This window comes from Mustela putorius, unplaced genomic scaffold (genome assembly GCF_011764305.1).
Source record: "Mustela putorius furo isolate JIRA1106 unplaced genomic scaffold, ASM1176430v1.1 tig00537339_pilon_pilon_pilon, whole genome shotgun sequence".
NCBI classification, from domain to species: domain Eukaryota; kingdom Metazoa; phylum Chordata; class Mammalia; order Carnivora; family Mustelidae; genus Mustela; species Mustela putorius.
Genome location: NW_025422461.1, coordinates 352,612 through 374,529, shown reverse-complemented (window position 1 = coordinate 374,529; position 21,918 = coordinate 352,612). Strand labels below are relative to the sequence as shown.

Sequence of the window (21,918 nt, the reverse complement as noted above, 5' to 3'; positions counted from 1 at the left end):
CAGCACAGGGTGATGTATTTGTAGTGCTGAATCACATACTGTACACCCGAAATTAAAATATCAAACAGTATGTTAACTACTGGAATTAAAATAAAAACTTGAAAAGTAACTAATTTAAAACCATATTTAGAAGAAATAGATTTGAGTTCTTTTAGGGACAGGCATCCTATCCTACTGGTCTTTGTTTGCCCACAACCAGTGAATGCCTTGACATAGCTGTGTGCTCAGTATATACTGAGTATACTAAGTATATACTTAAAGATTGAGTGAATAAATAAATGCCCAAGCAGAACTATTTGTTGCACTTGGGAACAGTGCTCAATTTCACGAGAGTCTAAGTACTTGCATAGTGCACCAGGAAAGGAGGAATAATAAAAATTTTAGGATAAGTTGATATTCACTGAAAGCAGCAATATAGTCATCAGGAATTTAAAAAAAAAAAAAGGTATCCTTTTTTACCTTTACTGTGTTTATTCTGAATTGTATATGTTGTGGGGGCACCCTATCTCTTACTGCTTAGAGTCTCTAAATGTCTTAAGCTGGTCACACTTGAGAGAGGGAAAAGAATATGAACTGGTGCCCTGCCCCCAGAACAGCTGGGAAAAGAGACCCAGACACACACTACAACAACACACTCCATAATTAGTGTTGGCATAGAGAGGACTGTAGGAAGGGATAGGAGCTCAGAGAAGCACAGTCCTCTTAGAGGGAACAGAAGAATCAAATATGAATGGGGATAATAATGAATGGTGGGGGATAGAAAAATCAAATGGGACTAGGAAAGGGCGATGACTGAATAACCGATAGTAAGCAGAAAAGAAACCACACTGAGGAGAAAGGAAAGTTGGAAGTAGAGCGTAAAGGAGGAGGTTGACAAGCAGGGAAGGAGACCCCTCTGGAGGTGGAAAAAGGCAGGACCACTTCCGGCTGGGGAGGGGAAGCCAATAAGCTCAAACCTAAGGAGAAGCTTGGAGAGAGCGGACGCCTTCTGGACTCCAGAGAACGAGGTGAGCTAAAGATGCCCAGCTTTAGTGAATACCTGTGGGAGCCTCTGGGCTATGGCTTTAATGTGCTTGACTCCACACACCCTAAGGTGAAGAAAACCTGCCGCGGGTTCAGGTGCTAACTGCATTAATGTGCTTGGGTTTGGGGGTACTTGGACCCTGTTCATACAGGAGATAGAGGGGGCAGAATCCCCTTTGGGCCTTATAATGGAAACATCTGGATTCTGTTCGGGCCGCAGAAAGGAGGGATGCAGACCCGATTCGGACTGCGGGAAGAAAAAACAATCGTTCTGACAGTAGAAAGGAGCAGGACCCAGTTTGGGAGGGTGGTAAGCTATAGCAGGACTCCGGGAGGCTGGTGAGTGGGGACAGGATCCAGTTTGGGCCACATAAAGTAGGGGTCAGGACCCAGAAATGCAGGGCAGAATCCCTTTTGAATAGCAAGAATGACCTGGCTCAGACAGAACGGAAGAGGGGCTAGGACTTGGTTGATTACGGTTTGAAAAGGGAAGGGACAGAACCTGTTAGTATTCGGGAACAAGGAATACACAAAAGCATAATATCGTCGGATTTGTGGGTGGGGTATCGATGTCGCAGAAAGGGTGGAACCGGTCACTTGCAAACGTGGAAGTGGGGGAGCGGTTTTGGGGGAAAGGGCAGTGCGGGGAGTCACTGGAGAGAGGAGGGAAGGGGCGTATTAAGGAAAAGGGAGTTGCTGAGAAGTACTGCAGAAAGGAGGGAGGGTGCACATAGGGAAGGGGCGGTGCGTGTCTGTAACGCAGAGTAGAGGTGGGCGGTGTTAGGGAAGGGGCGGTGCAAAGCAGTACCGCAGAGGGAGCGGGCTGGCGTTGGGGGAAGGGTTGGAGCCAAATGTGACGCAGTTAGGAAGAGTGGGTCCCGGGCTTGTCTCAGACATTCTGCTTCTCTGAGAGCGGGAAGCATCCATGAGATCGAGGTGGTCAGACTGACCAGTCCACCAAAGCGCATGTGCTCCAGTTGGCACGCATGCGCCCTATTAAGTTGCAGTACGAGGCCTGTGTAAGATTAGGGGGCGGGGCTGTAGAACTGACTTGCAATTTTTGGGGGGAGGCAATGGAGCTAGGGTTCAGGTAGGTGATCTGTGTTTCTAGGTATGAGAACCGAATAGTTGAAGCCTTTGGGGTACAAAGTTGGATGAGATACCCCTTCTTTCAGGATAGTTGGGAGGTCTGGTGAATCTCCCTCTCCTTCTCATTCTCCCCTTCAGGCCCCTTCCCCTCAGCTCAGCTGTTACTCGGCCTTTCAGAAAAATTAATAGGAGAAATGACTGCGGTTATAGGATGCTCCCATTCCAGGTGAGGTTTCTGCATTCTCACCAGGCCATCTGTCCCTTCCTGAGTTCATTTATTAATCTTGCCACTCTGTAGTTGAAGAGTTTCCTCTGTAGTTGAAGAATTTCCTGCCTAACCTGTCTCAGTCCTCCCCTGCAAAGTGAAGGAGGAGGAGAAGAAAACCTGCCCAACTCTAGCTCCTGTTTCCTCTCCTTTAATCACTGATTAGAGGAAGGAGAGGCCTTCCTGGAAAGGGTGGGCTGTAGGGAGGCCAGATGGCTCAGCAGATCATAGTCCTAAGTATTTAGGGCCCTATGCTTCCCTCTGGGATCCTGGAACGTCACTTCCCTCTAGACACACAGACTGAGACCACAGAAGAGGACAGTGTCTTGCTGATGCCTACCCTCTTGGCAGCAACTAAGGACCCTCTGGCCATGGGCCCTCCAGTTGCCAACTGGCCTAAGAAAAGCAAGACCAAGAAGGCCCCTATTAAGTCTATTACTAAAGCCATACCTGCTGCCCCTACAGTCTCATCTGCCAATGAGATTGCCACTAACAAGCTTAAAGTAACTTTGCAGGCTTTAAACCTGCCTATCATCCCCCAGATCAACCAAGCTTCAGTTACCACAAAGCAACCAATACTCAGGCTTCTTCAGTCACTGCTCAGCCTAAGAAAGCCAATAAGACAAGGAGAGTTACTGCTAAGGTAGCCCAAGCCTCCCAATATCCAACTAGAAAGGAGGGTGTCACTACACAGACCAAGTCATCCTTGTAGGCCCTAAACCTACTAGACATCCTGTAGGCTATCCAGGCTCCACTTACCAGTGGGTCAGCCAACTCCCAGGCTTTGATAGTCCCCACTAAGCCCAAGAAAGTTTCCAAAGCTAAGAAGGCTGCCAATAAGGCCATAACTAGTGCTGTTGATATCCCATTGGCTCCAACCACCACCCACACAACTACCACCCAAGGCCAAATTAATAATGAGGCAGCCACTACCCATGCCACAACAACCTGCATCAGACTAATAAGCCTCCAAAGCCAAGAAGCCAACTGTTAAGGGCATAAATACTGACACTGAACTCTTAGAGGCCCCAAATGCTGAGAGACCTAGCAGGCAGACTAAGGCCTCAATAGTAGCTAAGGCCCCCAAAATTCAAGGGCAAGAAAGCTGCCAATATAGACCCAAATTCTGCCTGTGAGGTCTCTGAGGCTCCAAGACCTAGCTCAAATGATCACAAACCAAGCCCTAGCAGCTGCCCTTCAGGTCAAGAGAGGATCCAGGGTTCATAAGTCTGTCACTAAGACCCAGGCAGCTGAAAACCAGATGAAAATTGTTGACCAAGGACTCCAGGCCAAGATAGCCACCTTTAGGACCAACATGAGTGCCATTGAGACTCAGGTTGCAGCTGCTGTACAGGCCCTGGCAGATGACTACCTGGCCCAGTTGAGTCTGGAGCCTACAACCAGTACCTGGGGCAAGAGGAAACAAAAGGTGAGATCTCTGACATCACCATCCTTAAAATTTTCACTTCTTTTCCATTCCTATCTTCCTAGTTTTTTCGTTTGTTCTATAAAAGTTTACTGAGACTTTTTTATGCTGAGCCAGGCGCTGTGTTTTGATAGGCTGTGGGAAATTCTGAGAAGAATGTGATATAGTTCCTGCTCTCTGACAGTTCACAGATTGGTGGGGAATAATACATCCATATACTTAGCTACAACCTGGATATAATTCAGCTGGTATTTACATAGTAGTTACCAATTACCAGGGGCTTGGGTAGCTCATAAAAGTTGTGTCTTTGTGTTTTGAAAGTAACTCTTCCTATCCGGGGATCATAGATTCCGGTTTTACATTTGAGAAAACTGAGTCCCAAAGAGGTGAAGTGACTTGTCCAAGGGATACATTTAGCAGAGTTAGTGGTGGCCAAAAGAAGAGAAGGAACCCCAGGTCCTGCCCTTGGGTGAAAATCCTGGCTGGAAGGCAGTGAAAGACATATCTAGGACTTAGGATGGTCAGTTGTAATGTCAGGACCCACTATAAGAAGGGTTTGGGGGATTTTCAGGAGAAGGTAGGGTAAGGAGACAGAGCCATCTCTTTTACCTGGTGACTCTGGACCTTCCTTCTTTCTGATGATGTAGTCAAAGGATCTCATGCGGTTTAGAGAGGTGGCAGTAATTACAGGTTGATTCCATGAGACTGGAGGCTTCTGCCACCCCGAGATGTGGCCATTTTGCAAAAAAGGGTAAGAATCCTATGCTGCCCAGTCTCTTCTCTTTTTCACTTTCCCTCTTTTTTGTCACTCTAGTTTTCTAAAAACATATTGAGATCTCCCCATGTATTCCTCTTCTCCCAGGCAAATAAGTTGGTGAAATACCTGTTGGTTAAGGACCAGACAAAGATCCCCATCAAGCGCTCAGGTAGAGTCATACCAACCTGCCTCCCTGAAATCTTCTCTCAACTCCTCTCTCTCCCATGCCCTGGAGTAACCAATTTACTTTTATAGCCTCTTCATTCTCCCATATGCCCTCCCTTGTCCTCCCGACACTCTGTTATGGCTGGCATCTCCCATTAGCACAGTTGAGAATTCAGACTGCACTGTCCCCACAGGCTGGACAGAGGGCTGCAGTTCCTTTGCCCCTGCTCAGCCCAGCTGCTCCCACTTCACCCTTCCTACAGACATGCTGAAGGATGTCATCCAAGAATATGATGAATATTTCCCAGAGATCATTGAACGAGCAAGCTACGCTCTGGAGAAGGTGAAGGGGCAGCCCTGGGGGATGGGCACAATGGGGAAGCCTTGAATCAATAAGGACTTACATATCTCTTCTGGAATAGACCACAGAGATCACTAATCCATCCCCATCACTCTACAGTTGGGCATACAATGGCTTAAGTAGGAAAATAGACTAGCTCAGGGTCACACAGCAAGTCAGTGGTAAAACACAGCTAGGACTCAAGCCTCTCAGCTTAGTCCGGTCTGACGATGGATGTGTTCTGTAATGTATTTCAAATGCTCACCTCTCCTTCTCATTCTCCATTCTCTATCTCCCTAAATATCTACAATAACAAAGGTGATGCTGATAATAGTACATTTCTTACCTGCTTTCTGTAGTGGTGGCCACTTAGCTAAGTGCTTTACCTCCACTATCTCACTGATTTCTCATACACACTCAAAACTCTAGCTACACAGTGCTTCTTAGCATCATCTTTATGAATGGAAATCGGTCCAGTGAGGGTGAGTGGGTAGGCATGCAGCTGAATGGGTGGCCACAGTTGGAAGTCCACATGCTCATTTTCAAGATGCTCAGGAACCTCACTGATGCCTAGGCTGAATTTTGTGATCTCACAGGCTATTCTTTTACTTGGCAGATGTTTCGAGTCATTCTGAAGGAAATTGATAAGCAAAGTAGATTGTATATTCTCATCAGCACTCAGGAATCTTCTGCAGGCATACTAGGAACGTAAGCTGGGAAAAGGGTGGGGTGGAAGGGAGGCTCGGCTTCTATCTATGTGACTACCCCATCCTGTCATCTCTCCTCACATCTCCTTGGAGAAGCAGGAAGACAGGGCCTATAACACCCTGTTCCAGCTCCCTCACATAGTTGGAGCCCTGCACATGGTAGTGGTGCTTTATTATGATTGACTGAAGGGTGTGGAAGCCTGGAGCAGTGCATTCCTCCTGTCAGGTTTTCTGTTTCTTCAGAAACTTCCCGTCTCAGGAATCTGGGAGAGGATAGCCTAGATGGCTGCCGTGTTGTCATTTGGAAAGAAAGGATGGTTCCAGGATTGCATCATCTGGTGGTCTGGTGGAATGGGTGGGGGTGCTGGTAAAGGGTCCAGGGTTCTGAGATGGATGGGTGGGGAAAATGGTCCTGAACTCTCTGCATCTTCCCACCCCTATGTCATTCTAACCTGAGATAGAAGCTAGAACTTCAGGGGCATACCTGACAAAGAACCATCTGGCCTCAAGTTACTGATTCTAGTGACCATGTGTTCACTACTTTTCTGGCAGACCTGTCATTGCTTGTCTCTTCCTACTGGCTTTGGTAGAGTGGTTCTCAAGGGAGGGCTTCCTGGTGTAGGTAAATCATGATGCTTGAAGGACAGGAGCATCACTGGAGCTTTGCCTAGAGTTCTTTTGGGGCAGAGGGGTCTAAGAGAGAAAGAAGGGACTCACATTGGCTGGGTCCATGGGTTGTCCCAGTTTGGCAGGCATTCTTCTCTCTTCTTGGCAACCTGAGGCAGGGGAGGATTGGATTTTCCCATTTTACTGAATAGGAGACAGAGACTCAAGAGTCTAAGTGTCTTGATCAGGGTCACATAGAGCTTGAAGCACAGACTAGGCAGAATTCTGTCATGTCTCAGGAATCTGGGAGAGGATAGCCTAGATGGCTGCCGGACATAAACCTTTTCTCTACCCTGTTATTTCCCTAGGACTAAGGATTCACCAAAGCTAGGTCTCCTCATGGTGCTTCTTAGCATCATCTTTATGAATGGAAATCGATCCAGTGAGGGTGAGTGGGTAGGCATGCAGCTGAATGGGTGGCCACAGTTGGAAGTCCACATGCTCATTTTCTGTCCCTGTCTCCTCTTGCCTCCTCTTGCAGCTGTCATCTGGGAGGTGCTGCGCAAGCTGGGGCTGCACCCTGGGTATGATTGGGCTCTCTCAGTGCTTGCTGTTCGTGTTGTCATTTGGAAAGAAAGGATGGTTCCAGGATTGCATCATCTGGTGGTCTGGTGGAATGGGTGGGGGTGCTGGTAAAGGGTCCAGGGTTCTGAGATGGATGGGTGGGGAAAATGGTCCTGAACTCTCTGCATCTTCCCACCCCTATGTCATTCTAACCTGAGATAGAAGCTAGAACTTCAGGGGCATACCTGACAAAGAACCATCTGGCCTCAAGTTACTGATTCTAGTGACCATGTGTTCACTACTTTTCTGGCTTCATTGGGACTGCTGCATGTTCTAGAGAGGTCTCTTCCATGTTCAGAAATGTCTCTTCCCTCATCTGGGAAGTTTTAATCTCTGTTTATGGGTTATTTTTCCCATTGTCAGGGTAAGGCACTCGCTCTTTGGGGAAGTAAGGAAGCTCATCACAGACAAATTTGTGAAGCAGAAGTAAGTGGTGTTTGGGGGCTTTGTCTGACCCTGAAGTGTTCTGAGTGTGCTGGTCTGGTTCAGAAAGTACTCAGTCAGCCCTTTTATTACACTAGCTTTAGAGGTGGAATGGGCATCCTATGCCCTAGAACTGAGTCCTGTCCATAATTCCCATGAGTGACAGTTCCAGGACTGGGCTAGACCAAAGACAAGGCCCTCGCTTTAGGGTGTGCTCAGAGCAGGGTGCCTGAATAATGGCTCCTCTGTTTATAACACACCCAACAGGAACTTGGGTTTACTCCTCACAGGTGGCAAGATACTTTGGCCTTCCTGTGACATCATGCCCTATACATACCTTCTCTGAAGCATCAAGTGACTGCCTTGCATGGGTCCAAAGGGAAATTACAATATTGGAGACCAATACCATGAACTGTGTTTGGGAGTGAGTCTGGGGAAGGAGGGTCTTAGAAATCCTCCTCCAGGAGTTGAGTTTAGTATTTGAAGGAAGTTGTCACCTGGTGCCCAGTGGTTACACAACAGATTTGTTTGGTTAGAAGCAAGTTTCATTTCCTTTCTCCAAGGTACCTGGAGTACAAGAGGGTCCCTAACAGCAAACCACCTGAATATGAGTTCTTCTGGGGCTTGCGCTCCTACCATGAGACTAGCAAGATGAAAGTACTCAAGTTTGCATTCAAGGTAATAGGAGAGCTGCCCTGCCTTGTCATATTAAGGGTACCCTAACTGGGGCAGACTATGTGCAGGGATGGTTAGGTACAGGGCAGTCTGCAGTTAGTATATAAGCATATGGAACTTTGCTGATGTCTGAGATTGCTGCTGAACATAAGGTTTACATTATTTCATTCTTTCATATTAGAAATTTCTAATTAGAAATTAGACTGATTTCTATTAGTCTGCTTGCACTGTCATAACAAAATAATACAAAATGGGTGCCTTAAACAACAGAAAATTATTTTCTCACTGTTCTGGAGGCTGGAAGTCCCAGCAGTGTCAGTTTCTGATGAGGTCTCTCCTTCTGGCTTGCAGATGAATGTCTTCTTGCTGTGTTCTCACAGGGTGGAAAAAGAGCCTCTTACAAAAACAGGAATCTTATTGGACCAGGGCCCCACCGTTATGACCTCATTTAACTCTACTTCTGTAAAGACCCAGTCTCCAAATATAGTCACACTGGGAGCTGGTGCTTTAATATATGAATTTGGGGGGAGGGACACAAACATTCAATCCATAACATACTCTCTTATCATTTCCCCTTTTCTCAGTTAGGTTAAGTGACTTGTCCAAGGTTACCCAGCACCTTAGTTATCAGAGCTGCAATTGGATTTCAGGACTGATAGAGCCCCAGGAAAATAAGAATTAAAAAAAATACTGCTCTTGATTTTATACAGAGCCCATTGTATGTACATAATAGATAATTACAAATGTTATTGTCCTTATATTGATTATCATTCCCATTTCAGGTACGCCAAGGACTGGGCTGCTCAGTGCCAGGAGGCAGTGGAGATGGAAGTCCAAGCTGCAGCTGTGGCCGTGGCTGAGACTGAGGCAAGGGCTGAGGCAAGAGCCCAAATGGGGATTGGAGAGGAAGCTGTGGCTGGGCCCTGGAATTGGGATGACATGGATATCGACTGCCTAACAAGGGAAGAGTTAGGCGATGATGCTCAGTCCTGGAACAGATTTTCATTTGAAATTGAGACCAGAGCCCAAGAAAATGCAGAAGCCAGCACCAACATCGACTTCAGCAGAGGAGTTAGCACCAGGGCTACCTTTAGCGATAGCGCTTGTATTAGCTTCAATGGTGTGCCCAGCCCCAGTGGTGGCTTTGGTGGCAGAGCTGGCACTAGCTTTGGTGGCACACCCAGGACCAGTGCCAGCTTCAGCAGCACAGCCAGCATTTGCTTTAGTGGCATACCCAGCACTAGCACTAGTTTCAGTGGTGCAGCCAGCATTAGCTTCAGTGGTGCAGCGAGCACCAGCTCTAGTTTCAACAGTGAAGCCTGCATTAGCTTTGGTGGCACACCTTGTACCAGTGCTGGCTTTGGTGGTGGGGTCAGCTCCAGTTTCAGCATCCCACTCAGCAGCAGCCCTGGTTTCAGTGGTGGAGCCAGCTCTGGCTTTGGAGGCACACTCAGCACCACTGCTGGTTTCAGTGGTGCACTCATTACCAGTAGCAGCTTTGGCAGTCTACCCAGAACTAGCACAGTCTTTAGTGGGGCACTTAGCACCAGCACTGGATTTGGTGGCACACTGAGCACTAGTGTCTGCTTTGGTGGCTCTCCCAGCTCCGGTGCCAGCTTCGGTGGCACACTTAATACCAGTATCTGCTTTGGCAGCTCTCCTAGCACTACCAATGGTTTTGATGGAGTACTCAGCACCAGTGTCTCCTTTGGTGGTTCTTCCAGCACCAGCGCTGACTTTGGTGGCACACTAAGCACCAGTATCTGCTTTGGTGGCTCTCCCAGCACTGGTGCCAGCTTTGGTGGTGCATTCAGCACCAGTGTTGGTTTTGGTGGTGCACTTAACACCAGTGCTGGTTTTAACAGCACTAGTGCTATTAGCACTAGTGCCAGCTTCAGCAGTACACCCAGCACCATCTCTGGCTTTGGCAGTGTGTTCAGCACCAGTGCCGACTTCAGTGGGGCACTTACCACCACTACTGACTTTGGCATTACTCCCAGTACCAACATTGGCTTTGGTGGAGTTCCTAGCACCAGCCTCTGCTTTGGCAGTGTGTCTAACGCCAACCTATGCTTTGGCGGCCCTCCTAGCACTAGCGCCTGCTTTAGTGGTCCTACCACTGCTAGTTTTGGTGATGGATCCAGTACCACTGCTGGTTTCATCTTTGGCAGTGGGTTGAACAGCAGTGCTGGATTTAGTGGTGGACTGAGCACTAGTGCTGGCTTCAGTAGTGGACTAGGGACCAGTGCTATCTTTGGTAGTGGACTGAGCACCAGTGCTGGCTTTGGTGGTGGACTGATCTCAAGCGATGGCTTTGGTGATGGACTGGGCACCAATGCTGGTTTTAGCAGCACACTTGGCACAAGTGCTGGCTTTAGTGGTGGCCTCAGCATCAGTGATGGCTTTGGTGCTGGGTTTAATAACAGCTTCAACGGAGGACCAAGTACCATCATTGGCTTTGGCAGTGGTTCCAACACCAGCACAGGCTTTATTGGCGAACCCTGCACCAGCACCAGCTTCAATGGTGGACCCAGTTCTATCATTGGCTTCAGCAGTGGACCAAGCACAGGTGCTGGCTTCAGCAGTGGACCAAGCAGTGGTGCTGGCTTTGGCGGTGGACCAAGAAATGGTGCTGGCTTTGGTGGTGGAGCCACCAGCCTTGGTGCCTGTAGCTTCTCCTATGGCTAGTGAGGTTTCAGGTAATTACATTTCCACAGCCATGGTCCTTGGGGATGGGTGTAAGATCTGGGAAATTCTATAAGAAATCCCAAAGTGGGAGGTTTGGGTGGGGAGATGAGGACAACAAAGGAAGTATGAGAAAACACTATATTTGGTACTAAAATGTGTTCCTGTTGGTGTTTTGTTTTCAGGTTTATTTCCCAGGTTTACAGATATGGCTAATGAATTGCAGCAGTTCTTCCCAAGGAACCAAGGTACATCCTTGGAATTTTTGCCCACACAGCAATATAAGCAGATATTATCAATCAGCCGAGGGTGACACGCTATGAAAAATCTGCTTGGTGATCCTACTTTGTTGTTTGCTTCTTGTGTGCTGTCATATTTTCATAACAGAGTTACATTAAATTTGCAAGATGAATTGGAGGTTTTTTTCTGTCTTTTAATATGTCTAGGTTGTTGTAGTGACATTTCAGGTTCATAGAAGAACTAGAGGGCTCCTGGGTGGCTCAGTGGGTTTAAGCCTCTGACTTCGGCTCAGGTCATGGTCTCTGGGTCCTGGTATCGAGACCTGCATCGGGCTCTCTGCTCAGCAGGGAGCCTGTTTCCCCCCCCCTCCCTCTCTCTGCCTGCCTCTCTGCCTACTTGTGATTTCTCTCTGTCAAATAAATAAATGAAATCTTAAAAAAAAAAAGAACTAGGGATTACTGTGGCTCTTCAGAGAAGGTGGGCTGCAGCTTTAGGCTAAAATGAAAGTAGGATTTCAGTGGGATAGAGACCTGGAGGAAGCACAGCAGGCAAGGAGATTATAGCTTGAGCAAAGATATAGAGGAGAAGGGAGTTGAGGGAAATTGGAAGGGGAGGTGAACCATGAGAGACTATGGACTCTGAAAAACAATCTGAGGGTTTTGAAGGGGTGGGGGATGGGAGGTTGGGGGAACCAGGTGGTGGGTATTAGAAAGGGCACAGATTGCATGGAGCACTGGGTGTGGTACAAAAACAATGAATACTGTTACACTGAAAAGAAATAATAAAAAATTAAAAAAAAAGATATAGAGGGGAAAGGCCTAGGATAGAAGGCAGAGGGGGAGGGTTCTGGAGAGTAAATATACATCCATTTTGAGACATTTGTTTAAGAACAGAGAGAAAGAATGGAACTAGATGTGCACACAGGAACAAGGGAGGGTTTTCTTGAGATAAGAGAGAGAGAGAGAGATGAGATGTTGCAGAGAATGTGGAGGCAAAAGCCAATAAAGGACAGAAGGTAGATATAGAATAGTAAAGAATTTACTGAAGTAGCCCATGCCTGAAAAGGTGGGATGGGATAGAGTGCCAGGGAGTAGAAGGTGACCCTGACTTTGAATAGGATTTAAGGATGGCTGTGGAAGCAGATAAATGGAGCTTTGTTTCAAATAGTAGATCATCCCCCCAAAAGTAATGTGGATTATACAAGATTTGGGTCTTGCTGGTGGCTATGATGGAAGAACAAAGAAACCAAGGCAGTGAGTATATGAATCTGTCTCTTCACCACCAGACTGCAGATACCTAGATGCATGGAGAGTGGCTGAAGAAATGGAACATAGGATTTAAGCTGGCTATTGATGGTAGAACAATGAGGAGGAAGAGAAGTAGTGGATTCTAAGACAATGGAGGAATCAGATGATTATACTCTTGATGCAGTACAAGAACAAACATTATTCATTCAAGAAATACTACACACATGCCCACTATGTGGGAGCCATGCTTCTAGGGATCCTGTAGATGACACAGAGTTGTAAGGACTAGGGACCAGAGGTCAGATAGTGGGATCCTTGTATTTAAGCAGTTGTACTGGGGGCAGGATGTCTAGATGATGCCAAGACCCATGGAGTGGATGGCTGAGGGGGAACTGATCACTGGAGTTGAGGGGGTCAGGGAACTTGGAGGCCAGGTTATTATTTGGATAATTTGTATGAACTGTTAAATCACTCAGGATGGCAACAGGAGTTAGAGAAGAGAGGAACACTGTGGTCCAGGTACAGATTCTTCTGAGTGTACAAATGAAGGTGCCTGGTCCTCAGCCATGCTGCATACCAAAGAGCAAGGGCCATACGTACTCACAGAGACTTATCTCCTCCCTCATGTTGAGAGGTGCTACCCCAGAACCCTTCCCTCTAGGAAGCCCTCATCCATTCAACACCCCACAGTACCAGAGGCATTTCACAAGATTGGGATCTTAAGCTCTTGTGGGAGAAGACTTACAATGACTTCATCTCCCCCCACCTTTTTAAAAAAAGATTTATTTATTTATTTGACAGAGATTACAAGTAAGCAGAGAGGCAGTCAGAGAGAGGGGGAAGCGGGCTCCCTGCTGAGCAGAGAGCCCAATGTGGGGCTCGATCCAAGGACCCTGGGATCATGACCTGAGCTGAAGGTAGAGGCTTTAACCCACTGAGCCACCTAGGCGCCCCCTTCTCCCTTTTTATAGGCAGCAAAAAAAGTCTTTATTGATAAGGGTTTGGTAATTAAGAAAGGAAAAGTTTTATTCAGAACTACAGAGCTCCTTTGTTGTAGCTAGAAATCAAGACCTGTAGGCAAAGTCCAGGGTCTTAAGGTAAAAGAAGTGCAAGGATAGAAGCTCTTAAAGGTGAGAGATAGAGCTAAGGCGGTTTGACTTCTTGAAAAAGGCTCAGTAGTGGGCAGGGACAGTGTCCAGAGCTTCCTCAGGTTCTCGGGTGATGTCCACATTCTGAGAGGAGAGAGCCCAGGATTAATAGGAATGAGCCAGCCCTGTGGAGATCCCGACACTCCCCTGACTCTTGTCCTCACTGACAGGCTCCCCTCCTTCAGCCAGGCCTGGATCCTGACCCTTTTCTCAGGCAAGCCTCTAGGGAATTTCAACCTGAGGACTTTGGGGTAGGGGTTGTTCTAGTCTTGTATCTCTTTGGCACCTCAGGCCTGGGCCATGGTTCCTGCATTTCTGGATGCTGGTTATTCTACCTGTTGGTATGAAACACCCAAGCTCTGTGGGATTGGGGTGGTATTTCTGTGTGGGTTGGCTCTTTCACCATGTGCTAGCTTAGGCCACAGAGTCCCTCACCTACCTCAGGTTTCTCCCGATGTGTGTTTACGGCTTCCACGTTCAGGTAGATGGACTCCACTTTGCAGCCTCAGAAAGAACAACCAGTCCATCCATAAGTCCCCAAGGTTAAGTACAGATCTTCCCTGAGCTGTCATTTGCTCCCTCACCCATCACTACCTATACCCTGAGCTCCACACTGTGTGAAGATTGTGACTGTTCTGTAGGGAGGGGACTATAGACCAGCTGTGTGTTGTATGGGGAAGACACCAGGTCTAAGAGAAGCTAATGGGATGTTCTCCCAGCTGCCCCTAATAGTCTCAATGTTCTCTGAGCTTCAGTTGCTCAACTGATAATGGGAAGGAGATGGGAATAGATGATCTCTGGGGACTCCCCCAGCTCTTGTACTCTGTGAGACAGCAATCTAATCTATATAATAGTGATGGAGCCCTGTGGACCTCCTAAGCTGTGCTAAGTGCTGAAGTGCTCAAAGAGTCCTGGGGCCACTGCCTTGGGGCAATCAGTCCAAGGTAAAGTTTTTTTAGAGGACAAAAATGGTTATGGAAACAACAGAGATGTGGAAGGTCACAAAGGAGTTCTGAGAGCCTGAATAAAAAGGAGTGGTATCACTCTGGGGCATGGGGGCTATCAGAGGAGGTCCAATGCCTATGGAAACCCCCCCTTAGCTCCATCCCTGTGGATTGCAAACTACTTTGGGCTTCAGTGCACTCTCTTCCCTATTCACACCCCAGAAGATATTTGAGTCTTTCTCTCCCCTGCTCATAAATATTTCATAGCAAACTAATGTCCCAAGAGATAGTCTAAACTTACCAGGTCAGTCTCTGAACTTTCTTCAATCTGGCCCAACCTACACTTACTCCTCTGATCCCCTTTGGGGACCAGGCTTAGTGCTTTGGTAGAGCCAGAGAAAGTTGAGGACAGGCCCTGGATTTAGAGACCATACCAGTTCTTCCCTGCCTTACCCTATTATTGCCAATTCTTCCTTCACCAGGACATCCAATTACTCACCCAAGAAACTTCCCCCAGGACTCTGCTAGGCAAATGGTATGCACTGAAAGCATGTTCATGCCCTCTATATGTCTTTCTTCAGATGAGGTTGGGAGCACTCACCATAAGCCACAGGTGTGAGTTTAAGCACTGTGTGCAAAGGACACTTGAGATATGGCAGCTCATCTGGAAAGGAGGAGAAAGTAGCCATCACAGACAAGGTACTGGGGAGGGTACCATCTCCTCAGGCCTCTTCTGCCATACCCCCTTCCTTATGGTCAGCTTCATCAGGGTCACACTCCCCCACACTCTGCAGTGGACAATGTTGAGAACAGAGTGGGTAGTTGTGAGAAAGAATGCAGAAAGGTTGTCTCTAGAGCAGAGAGGAAGGAAGACCCTGGGGAATGTGAGCAGACTGTGAGTTACCTAGGAGGGACAGGCTCATTATCTGAGATGTGGCCTATCTCCTCACTCACAGAGCAAGCATGATACTAAGACAGACCTCCCTTCTGACCAAAGCCTAATGCCTTCCACAAGCTCTTCTAACATGAAGGTCCACAGATGATTCTTGGCAAGTGTTTTCTGAGAGCTTGTTATGTGCCAGGGCCCTTGGAAATGTATATACGTACCTTGGCATCTCCCATAGTTTTCTCTCCAGCCAAGGCCTTTGCTTTCGGACACCTCTCACACATGATGGGTAAGCATTTCTTGATTAACTGGTTTCTAGTTGACTATTGTTCATAAAATTGTTCTGAATTTTCATATACCATTTCTTGTATAAGCCTAGTTTTTCATTTATTAGACATCCCTGAGAGGAGGAGATGATCAGGCCCATTCCATGGATGAGGAAACTATGGCTCTGAGAGGAAAGACACTTTTCCTATGTCACAGTCAGGAAGTGGCAGCATTGGGACTTGAACTTAAGACCCTCTGAGGCTAAACACATGCTCTGACCACTGTAGCCAGCTGCTACGGCCATGGAGGGGCTCACAGTGTCATGGGAATGACACCCCCATCTCTCACCACTCTCCAACAACAGCCACTCTCTCCCACCCAGGCTGCCCTTACCACTTTCCATCTCCCTTCACTGAGCCAAAATCAAACCCCTCATGGCTTCCCTGTCCCCAGGGTTCACCCTTTCTTAAAGCCACCACCACCCTCTCAGCCTCCTGAGACATCAGGTTTGACGATATCCTGGGCATCCATCTTGCTCCTTCTTGTCTTTGTCATCACCATTATCAGGCCCTGGGGCCCAATGCTTTGGGTACAAGGTTTCATTCCACCCTTGTTGATACTCTTCAGGGGTTACTGTTCCCCATGACACATGTGACAGGATGGACTCAGAGAAGGGAAGTGACTTGCCTGTGGTCTCTGACTTGCTCTGCTACCACTTGGAAAAGTAATCTTGGCCCAAACTTTTCTTTCTCTGCCCCTAAGAGTTCCCACCTCTCACAGCACAGGATTGGGCTAGATATACTCTGAGGGTTCTCCAGCTCTGAGGTCCTGTGGGTCTGCTTTCTGAGTCATATCATCTCTCTGGGCCTCAAATTTCCTCACTAAGTAACAGGAGTAAAAACATGTACCTAGCACTGCCTAACCCAGCTTCCAGGGCAGCTGGGGGGCAGCTGAGGGCAGCTGGTGTGGTCTGTGCATGAAAGAAGGCAGAAGTGGTAAAGCAGTGTGAGAATGACAGGTGCATGTGCTCCTCCCTCAATCTACACATCTGAGGTGGGGGTTCTCTGGAAAGAAACTGAGTTTGACACCTCTCCCTGCCCTCTGAGCCCCATGACCTTCAGTAGGTCACTTCACCTCTCAGAGCCTTCATTTCCTCATCTGCACAGTCAGGGTTACAGTGCTTGTCTCACAGTCTCAAAGACAGTACTGAGCAATAGAGATTGGAAGTTTTCAGGAATCTAGTAGCACAGGAACCCTCACCCCAAACCCCATGCCCTTTTCCAGTGAGGAGACTGAGGACCAGGCAGAGGAAATGATCTGACCAATGTCAAGTTCTCAAGTTTCCTGGGTTTCAATTTTGGATGACTCCATATTACAAGTGTTCTTTACTTGGAAACTAGCATAGTAGAGAAGATTTGAGTCTGCAGGACATTGCACAATATAACTTTCAAGTATAACTTTGAAAGGTCCTCACATACCTTCACAGTATCCTGGAGATGCTAATACTTCAACATCCATATCAGATATGGACTTTAAAACCAAAGAGTGACATAACAGTCCCTTGCCAAGCTCCCTGCCCAAGTCTGCAGTTCACCGTATGTTGTTAGGGTATAGATACTCTATTAATTACAATGTCTAGATATCTTTTAAAATGAAATTATAATTTAAAAACATAAAATGAAAATATCACTATCTTGGGAGAAATCATCCCCACAGCAAAGACAGAAACATACAGTTAGGATCATGAGGCAACAAAAGGTCCCATTACCACCCAATGACAGCTTGTTTCAGAGTAGTGTCTCTGCTTTTTCAGGTTGATGCATACTGTTAGGTTGGCTTTGAAAACATTAACTCAGAATAATACTAATACTAAAAACAGCAGCTGACCCTTATATAGCCCATACTTTGTATCATAAACTGTCCTAAACTTTTTACATATGTTAATTTATTCAAACTTCATTATTGTTCTCTCCATTTTACAGATGAGGAAATTGAGGCCAGAGAAGCTAAAATAATTTGTCAAAGCTAGTATGTAACAGAGCAAGAATTTGACCTCAAGCATTCTTGTTCTGAATACTGTGCTCTTAACCACTAAGGTATAAACCACAGACTGCTGGTGTCAGGGTCCCAAATCATATATAGTTTCCTATGCTAAGAACAGATAGGAGAGTGGTACCTGAACTCTTATCCAGGAAATAGGCCAGGAGGCACCGCATGACAGCCTGATGACAGATCACCAGTACATTTTCCTGCCGTTCTAACTCCATTATAACTGGCTCCAGACGCTGAACCAGATCCTCATAGGACTAAAAATGACAGAATATTTGGGAAAAAAAGGGAGATGAGTAGATCTGCCCACAGAAGAACCCAGGACTATGAATTAGGAAAAGTTGGTTCTGTCACTAGTTCAGTCGTTGACCCAGTAGTATGATCTTAGACCACTCACTTCTTTTCTAGCGTCTTAGTTTCTCATCTACTAACTGAGAGCATTCAACACAGTTGACCAAATAACAATAATAATAAAACTTCTTAATATAAAATTCCTAGATTTTTTTCCCATTCAGTTTTTCCTCCCTTCCCCTGTGGTCCTCTGTGCTATTCCTTATGTTCCACATATGAATGAAACCATGTGATAAATGACTTTCTCTGCTTGATTTATTTCACTTAGCATAATCCTCTCCAGTTCCATCCGTGTGATGCAAATGGAACCTGGGAAACAAATTGAGGATTACAGAGGGGAGGGAGTGGGGGAATGGAGTAACTGGGTGATAGGTATTAAGGAGGGTACATGTTGTGATGAGCACTGGGTGTTATACACAACTAATGAATCATTGAACACTACATCAAAAACTAATGTACTGGGCACCTGGGTGGCTCAGTGGGTTAAGGCCTCTGCCTTCGGCTCAGGTCATGATCTCAGGGTCCTGGGATCGAGCCCCATATCGGGCTCTCTGCTCTGCGGGGAGCCTGCCTCCTCCTCTCTCTCTGCCTGCCTCTCTGCCTACTTGTGGTCTCTCTCTGTCAAATAAATAAATAAAAAATCTTAAAAAAAAAAAACTAATGTACTATATGTTGGCTAGCTTAACACAATAAAAATAAATAAATATAAAAATAAATATGTTTGAAATTCATAAAGAAATAAAAGAGACAAAAATGAGAGAAAGAAATAAGATGCCATTAAATATATGATGTAGATTTGGAAAAAAACTAATGGAATTTCTAGAAATAAGAAATACATTTATGTCTCCAAAGGCAAAGGAAACAAAAGTGATAATAAACTTTTGGGACTTCATCAAAATCAAAAGCTTCTGCACAGCAAAGGAAACAATCAAAAAAACAAAGAGGCAACCCATGGAATGGGAGAAGTTATTTGCAAATGACAGTACAGACAAAAGGTTGATATCCAGGATCTATAATGAACTCCTCAAACTCAACACACACAAAACAGGCAATCATATTAAAAAATGGGCAGAAGATATGAACAGACACTTCTCCAATGAAGACATACAAATGGCTATCGGACACATGAAAAAGTGTTCATCATCACTAGCCATCAGGGAGATTCAAATTAAAACCACATTGAGATATCACCTTACACCAGTTAGAATTGCCAAAATTAACAAGGCAGGAAACAACATGTGTTGGAGGGGATGTGGAGAAAGGGGACCCTCTTTCATTGTTGGTGGGAATGCAGGTTGGTGCAGCCTCTTTGGAGAACAGTGTGGAGATTCTTCAAGAAATTAAAAATAGAACTTCCCTATGGCCCTGCAATTGCACTACTGGGTATTTACCCCAAAGATACAGATGTAGTGAAAAGAAGGGCCGTCTGTACCCCAATGTTTATAGCAGCAATGGCCATGGTCGCCAAACTATGGAAAAAACCAAGATGCCCTTGAACAGATGAATGGATAAGGAAAATGTGGTTCATATACACTAAGGAGTATTATGCCTTCATCAGAAAGGACGAATACCCAACTTTTGTAGCAACATGGACGGGACTGGAAGAGATTATGCTGAGTGAAATAAGTCAAGCAGAGAGAGCCAATTATCATATGGTCTCACTTATTTGTGGAGCATAACAAATAGCATGGAGGACATGGGGAGTTAGAGAGGAGAAGGGAGTTGGGGGAAATTGAAAGGGGAGGTGAATCATGAGAGACTATGGACTCTGAAAAACAGTCTGAGGGGTTTGAAGTGGCAGGGGTGTGGGAGGTTGGGGCACCAGGTGGTGGGTATTATAGAGGGCATGGAATGCATGGAGCACTGGGTGTGGTGAAAAAATAATGAATACTGTTATGCTGAAAAGAAATAAATTTAATTAAAAAAAAGAAATACATTTATTAAAAATGAAAACTAAATGAACCGGGTGAATGAAAGATTAGATACAATTTAAGAAATAGTGATTTGGAAGATAAAGCTGAAGAAATTACTCAGAATGCAACAAAGTCATTAAAAATAAGAAGTTAAAAAGCAAAGGATAGGGACAGGATAAACACACATTCAGTTTTATTTCCAGAAGGAGATAATAGAGATTATATGAAAAAGGGATGAAGCCATAATGTCTGAGAGGTTCTAGAATTAATGAAGAATTCAATCCTCAGATTCAGGAAGTCTAAATAATCACAAGCAAAATAACATAAAAAAATTAAATAGATTAGAACATAAAATCAATGAAGATGCAAAGATCTTAATAGCAGCCACAAAGAAGGTAAACAACAATTAGACTGACTAGAGACTTTTTAGCTCCATCAGAAGCCAGAAGACAGTGGTGATGAGGGGAGGTGTTAAGATGGCAAAGTATGGGGACCCTGGGCACAGCTGTATGGAGGTCAAATCCCTTGGAACACCCAGGAAACGGATCTGAGTATTGGAATAAGGATTTCTACAATTGGAGGGAAAAAGCTGTACAGGCCTATTTCAATAAAAATAAAGCGAATCTAAAAGTCCAAACATTCCCCACTGCAAGCAAGGAGGAACTCTGCAGAGGACTGACCAGTGGGAAAGAACAGCCAAAACACAGTAACAGAGTGCACATACCATATATTAGAAACACTTCTTGAAGTGCCAAACCCTGGGCATTGTATGATCACTCTTTAACTTAATATTACTTTCAGATACAGGAAATATAACACACAAAAGACAGAAACATAGCCAAAATGACAAGGTGGAGAAACTCTCCCCAAAAGAACATTCAAGAAGAAACCACAACCAGGAACTTGCTAAAAGCTAATATAAGCAATACATCTGAACAATAATTTAGGACACTCATAAAACTACTAGCTGGACTTGAAAGAAGCATGGAAGATACAAAAACAGAACAAAACAAAACAAACAAACAACAACAACAAAACACCTTGCTACAGAGACAAAGGACCCCAAAGCTAGTCAGGCTGAAACAAAAAAGTGCTATAACTGAGATGTAAAACCGACTGGATATAATGACAATGAGCATTGAAGAAGCAGATGAGAGAATAGGTTTTATAGAAGATAAAATTATGGAAAATAATGAATCTGGAAAGAAACCTAGTAGATCATGAAGGTAGACTTAGGGAACTCATTGATTCCAGAAACCACAATAATATCTGTGTTATAGGAGTCCCAGGAGAAAAATGTGTGTGTGGGGGGGAAGGGACGGAAGTCTTATTTGAACAAATTATATCTAAGAACTTCCCTAATCTGGGGAAGGAAACAAGCACTCCAGGGCAAGATTCACAGAGAACTCTTCTCAAAATCAACAAAAAGTCAACACTACAACATATCATAGTGAAACTTACAAAATGTAAAGATAAAGAGATAATTCTGAAAACAGCTAGGGACAAAAGATAAAGAGACAATTCTAAAAACAGCTAGGGGCAAAAGATACTAAGGTTACCAGCAGACCTGTCTACAGAGACCTGGTAGGCCAGGAAGCAGAAGAAGGAAATATTCAACATGCTAAATGGGAAAAATATGCAGCTAAGAATACTTTATCTAGCAAAGCTATTATTGAGATTAAAAGAAGAGATAAAGTGTTTCCAAGACCAGAAGGAACTGGGTGGCTCAGTCAGTTAAGAATCTGACTCTTGGTTTTGGCTCAGATTGTGATCTCACAGGTCATGAGATGGAGCCCTAAGTCAGGCTTCATGATCAACAGGAAGTCTGCTTGAAGATTTTCTCCTTATGCCCCTTTTCTCACTTGCTCAAGCTCTCCCTCTAAACCTCAATCCTAAACTAGCCTTGCAAGAAATATTAAAAGGGATCCTTTAAAAGAAGAGAGAGCTCTAAACTAACAAAGATCAGAAAAGAACAGAGACACCCTACAGAAACTGCGACCAGACAGTACCACTTTACAATGATACTAAATTCATATTTTTCAACAATTACTCTGAATGAAATGGCCTACATGCTTCAATCAAAAGCCA

At 45.4% G+C, this 21,918-nt stretch overlaps 2 protein-coding genes, 1 non-coding gene and 1 pseudogene across 10 annotated transcripts in view; 3 read left to right on the top strand and 1 right to left on the bottom strand.

Moving 5' to 3' along the window:
* The first annotated feature begins 616 nt into the window (after positions 1–616).
* LOC101692838 (trophinin) lies at positions 617–11,202 on the top strand. Of its 5 annotated transcripts, XM_045074371.1 has the most exons (9): positions 617–1,007; positions 2,251–2,338; positions 4,666–4,729; positions 4,989–5,068; positions 5,682–5,773; positions 6,747–6,826; positions 6,920–6,962; positions 8,883–10,799; positions 10,971–11,202. In XM_045074371.1, the coding sequence occupies exons 2-8, from the start codon at positions 2,324–2,326 to the stop codon at positions 10,786–10,788; spliced, it is 2,280 nt and encodes a 759-aa protein (XP_044930306.1). In that variant the 5' UTR covers positions 617–1,007; positions 2,251–2,323; the 3' UTR covers positions 10,789–10,799; positions 10,971–11,202. The 5 variants fall into 5 exon arrangements, with proteins under 5 accessions (XP_044930306.1, XP_044930308.1, XP_044930307.1 ...); XM_045074374.1 differs by lacking the exon at positions 2,251–2,338 and having other exon boundaries at positions 860–1,007; XM_045074373.1 differs by lacking the exons at positions 2,251–2,338; positions 4,666–4,729; positions 4,989–5,068; ... (1 more) ...; positions 6,747–6,826; positions 6,920–6,962 and adding an exon at positions 7,989–8,103 and having other exon boundaries at positions 619–1,007.
* On the top strand, positions 2,349–4,658 carry LOC123390384 (annotated as a pseudogene).
* LOC123390390 lies at positions 7,632–7,760 on the top strand. Its single transcript, XR_006604973.1, has one exon. It is a non-coding gene; the product is annotated as a small nucleolar RNA SNORA11 (small nucleolar RNA).
* Positions 11,203–13,154: 1,952 nt separating the features above from the next.
* The window catches only part of PFKFB1 (6-phosphofructo-2-kinase/fructose-2,6-biphosphatase 1), a 124,449-nt gene continuing 115,685 nt past the window's right edge, over positions 13,155–21,918 (bottom strand). For all 4 annotated transcript variants that reach the window (XM_004782133.3, XM_004782134.3, XM_004782131.3 and 1 more), the window contains 4 exons: positions 17,694–17,823; positions 14,966–15,028; positions 13,860–13,924; positions 13,155–13,504 (listed from right to left, as the gene is read on the bottom strand). In XM_004782133.3, coding sequence (XP_004782190.1) covers positions 13,445–13,504; positions 13,860–13,924; positions 14,966–15,028; positions 17,694–17,823 — 318 coding nt within the window. In that variant the 3' untranslated portion in view covers positions 13,155–13,444. The remainder of the gene's footprint in view (positions 13,505–13,859; positions 13,925–14,965; positions 15,029–17,693; positions 17,824–21,918) is intronic.

Coding starts and splice junctions, on each gene's coding strand:
- LOC101692838 (XM_045074371.1), top strand. Junction 5,774..6,746: donor TCTGCAGGCATACTAGGAAC/GTAAGCTGGGAA, acceptor TTATTTCCCTAG/GACTAAGGATTCACCAAAGC. Junction 6,827..6,919: donor TGGAAATCGATCCAGTGAGG/GTGAGTGGGTAG, acceptor CTCCTCTTGCAG/CTGTCATCTGGGAGGTGCTG.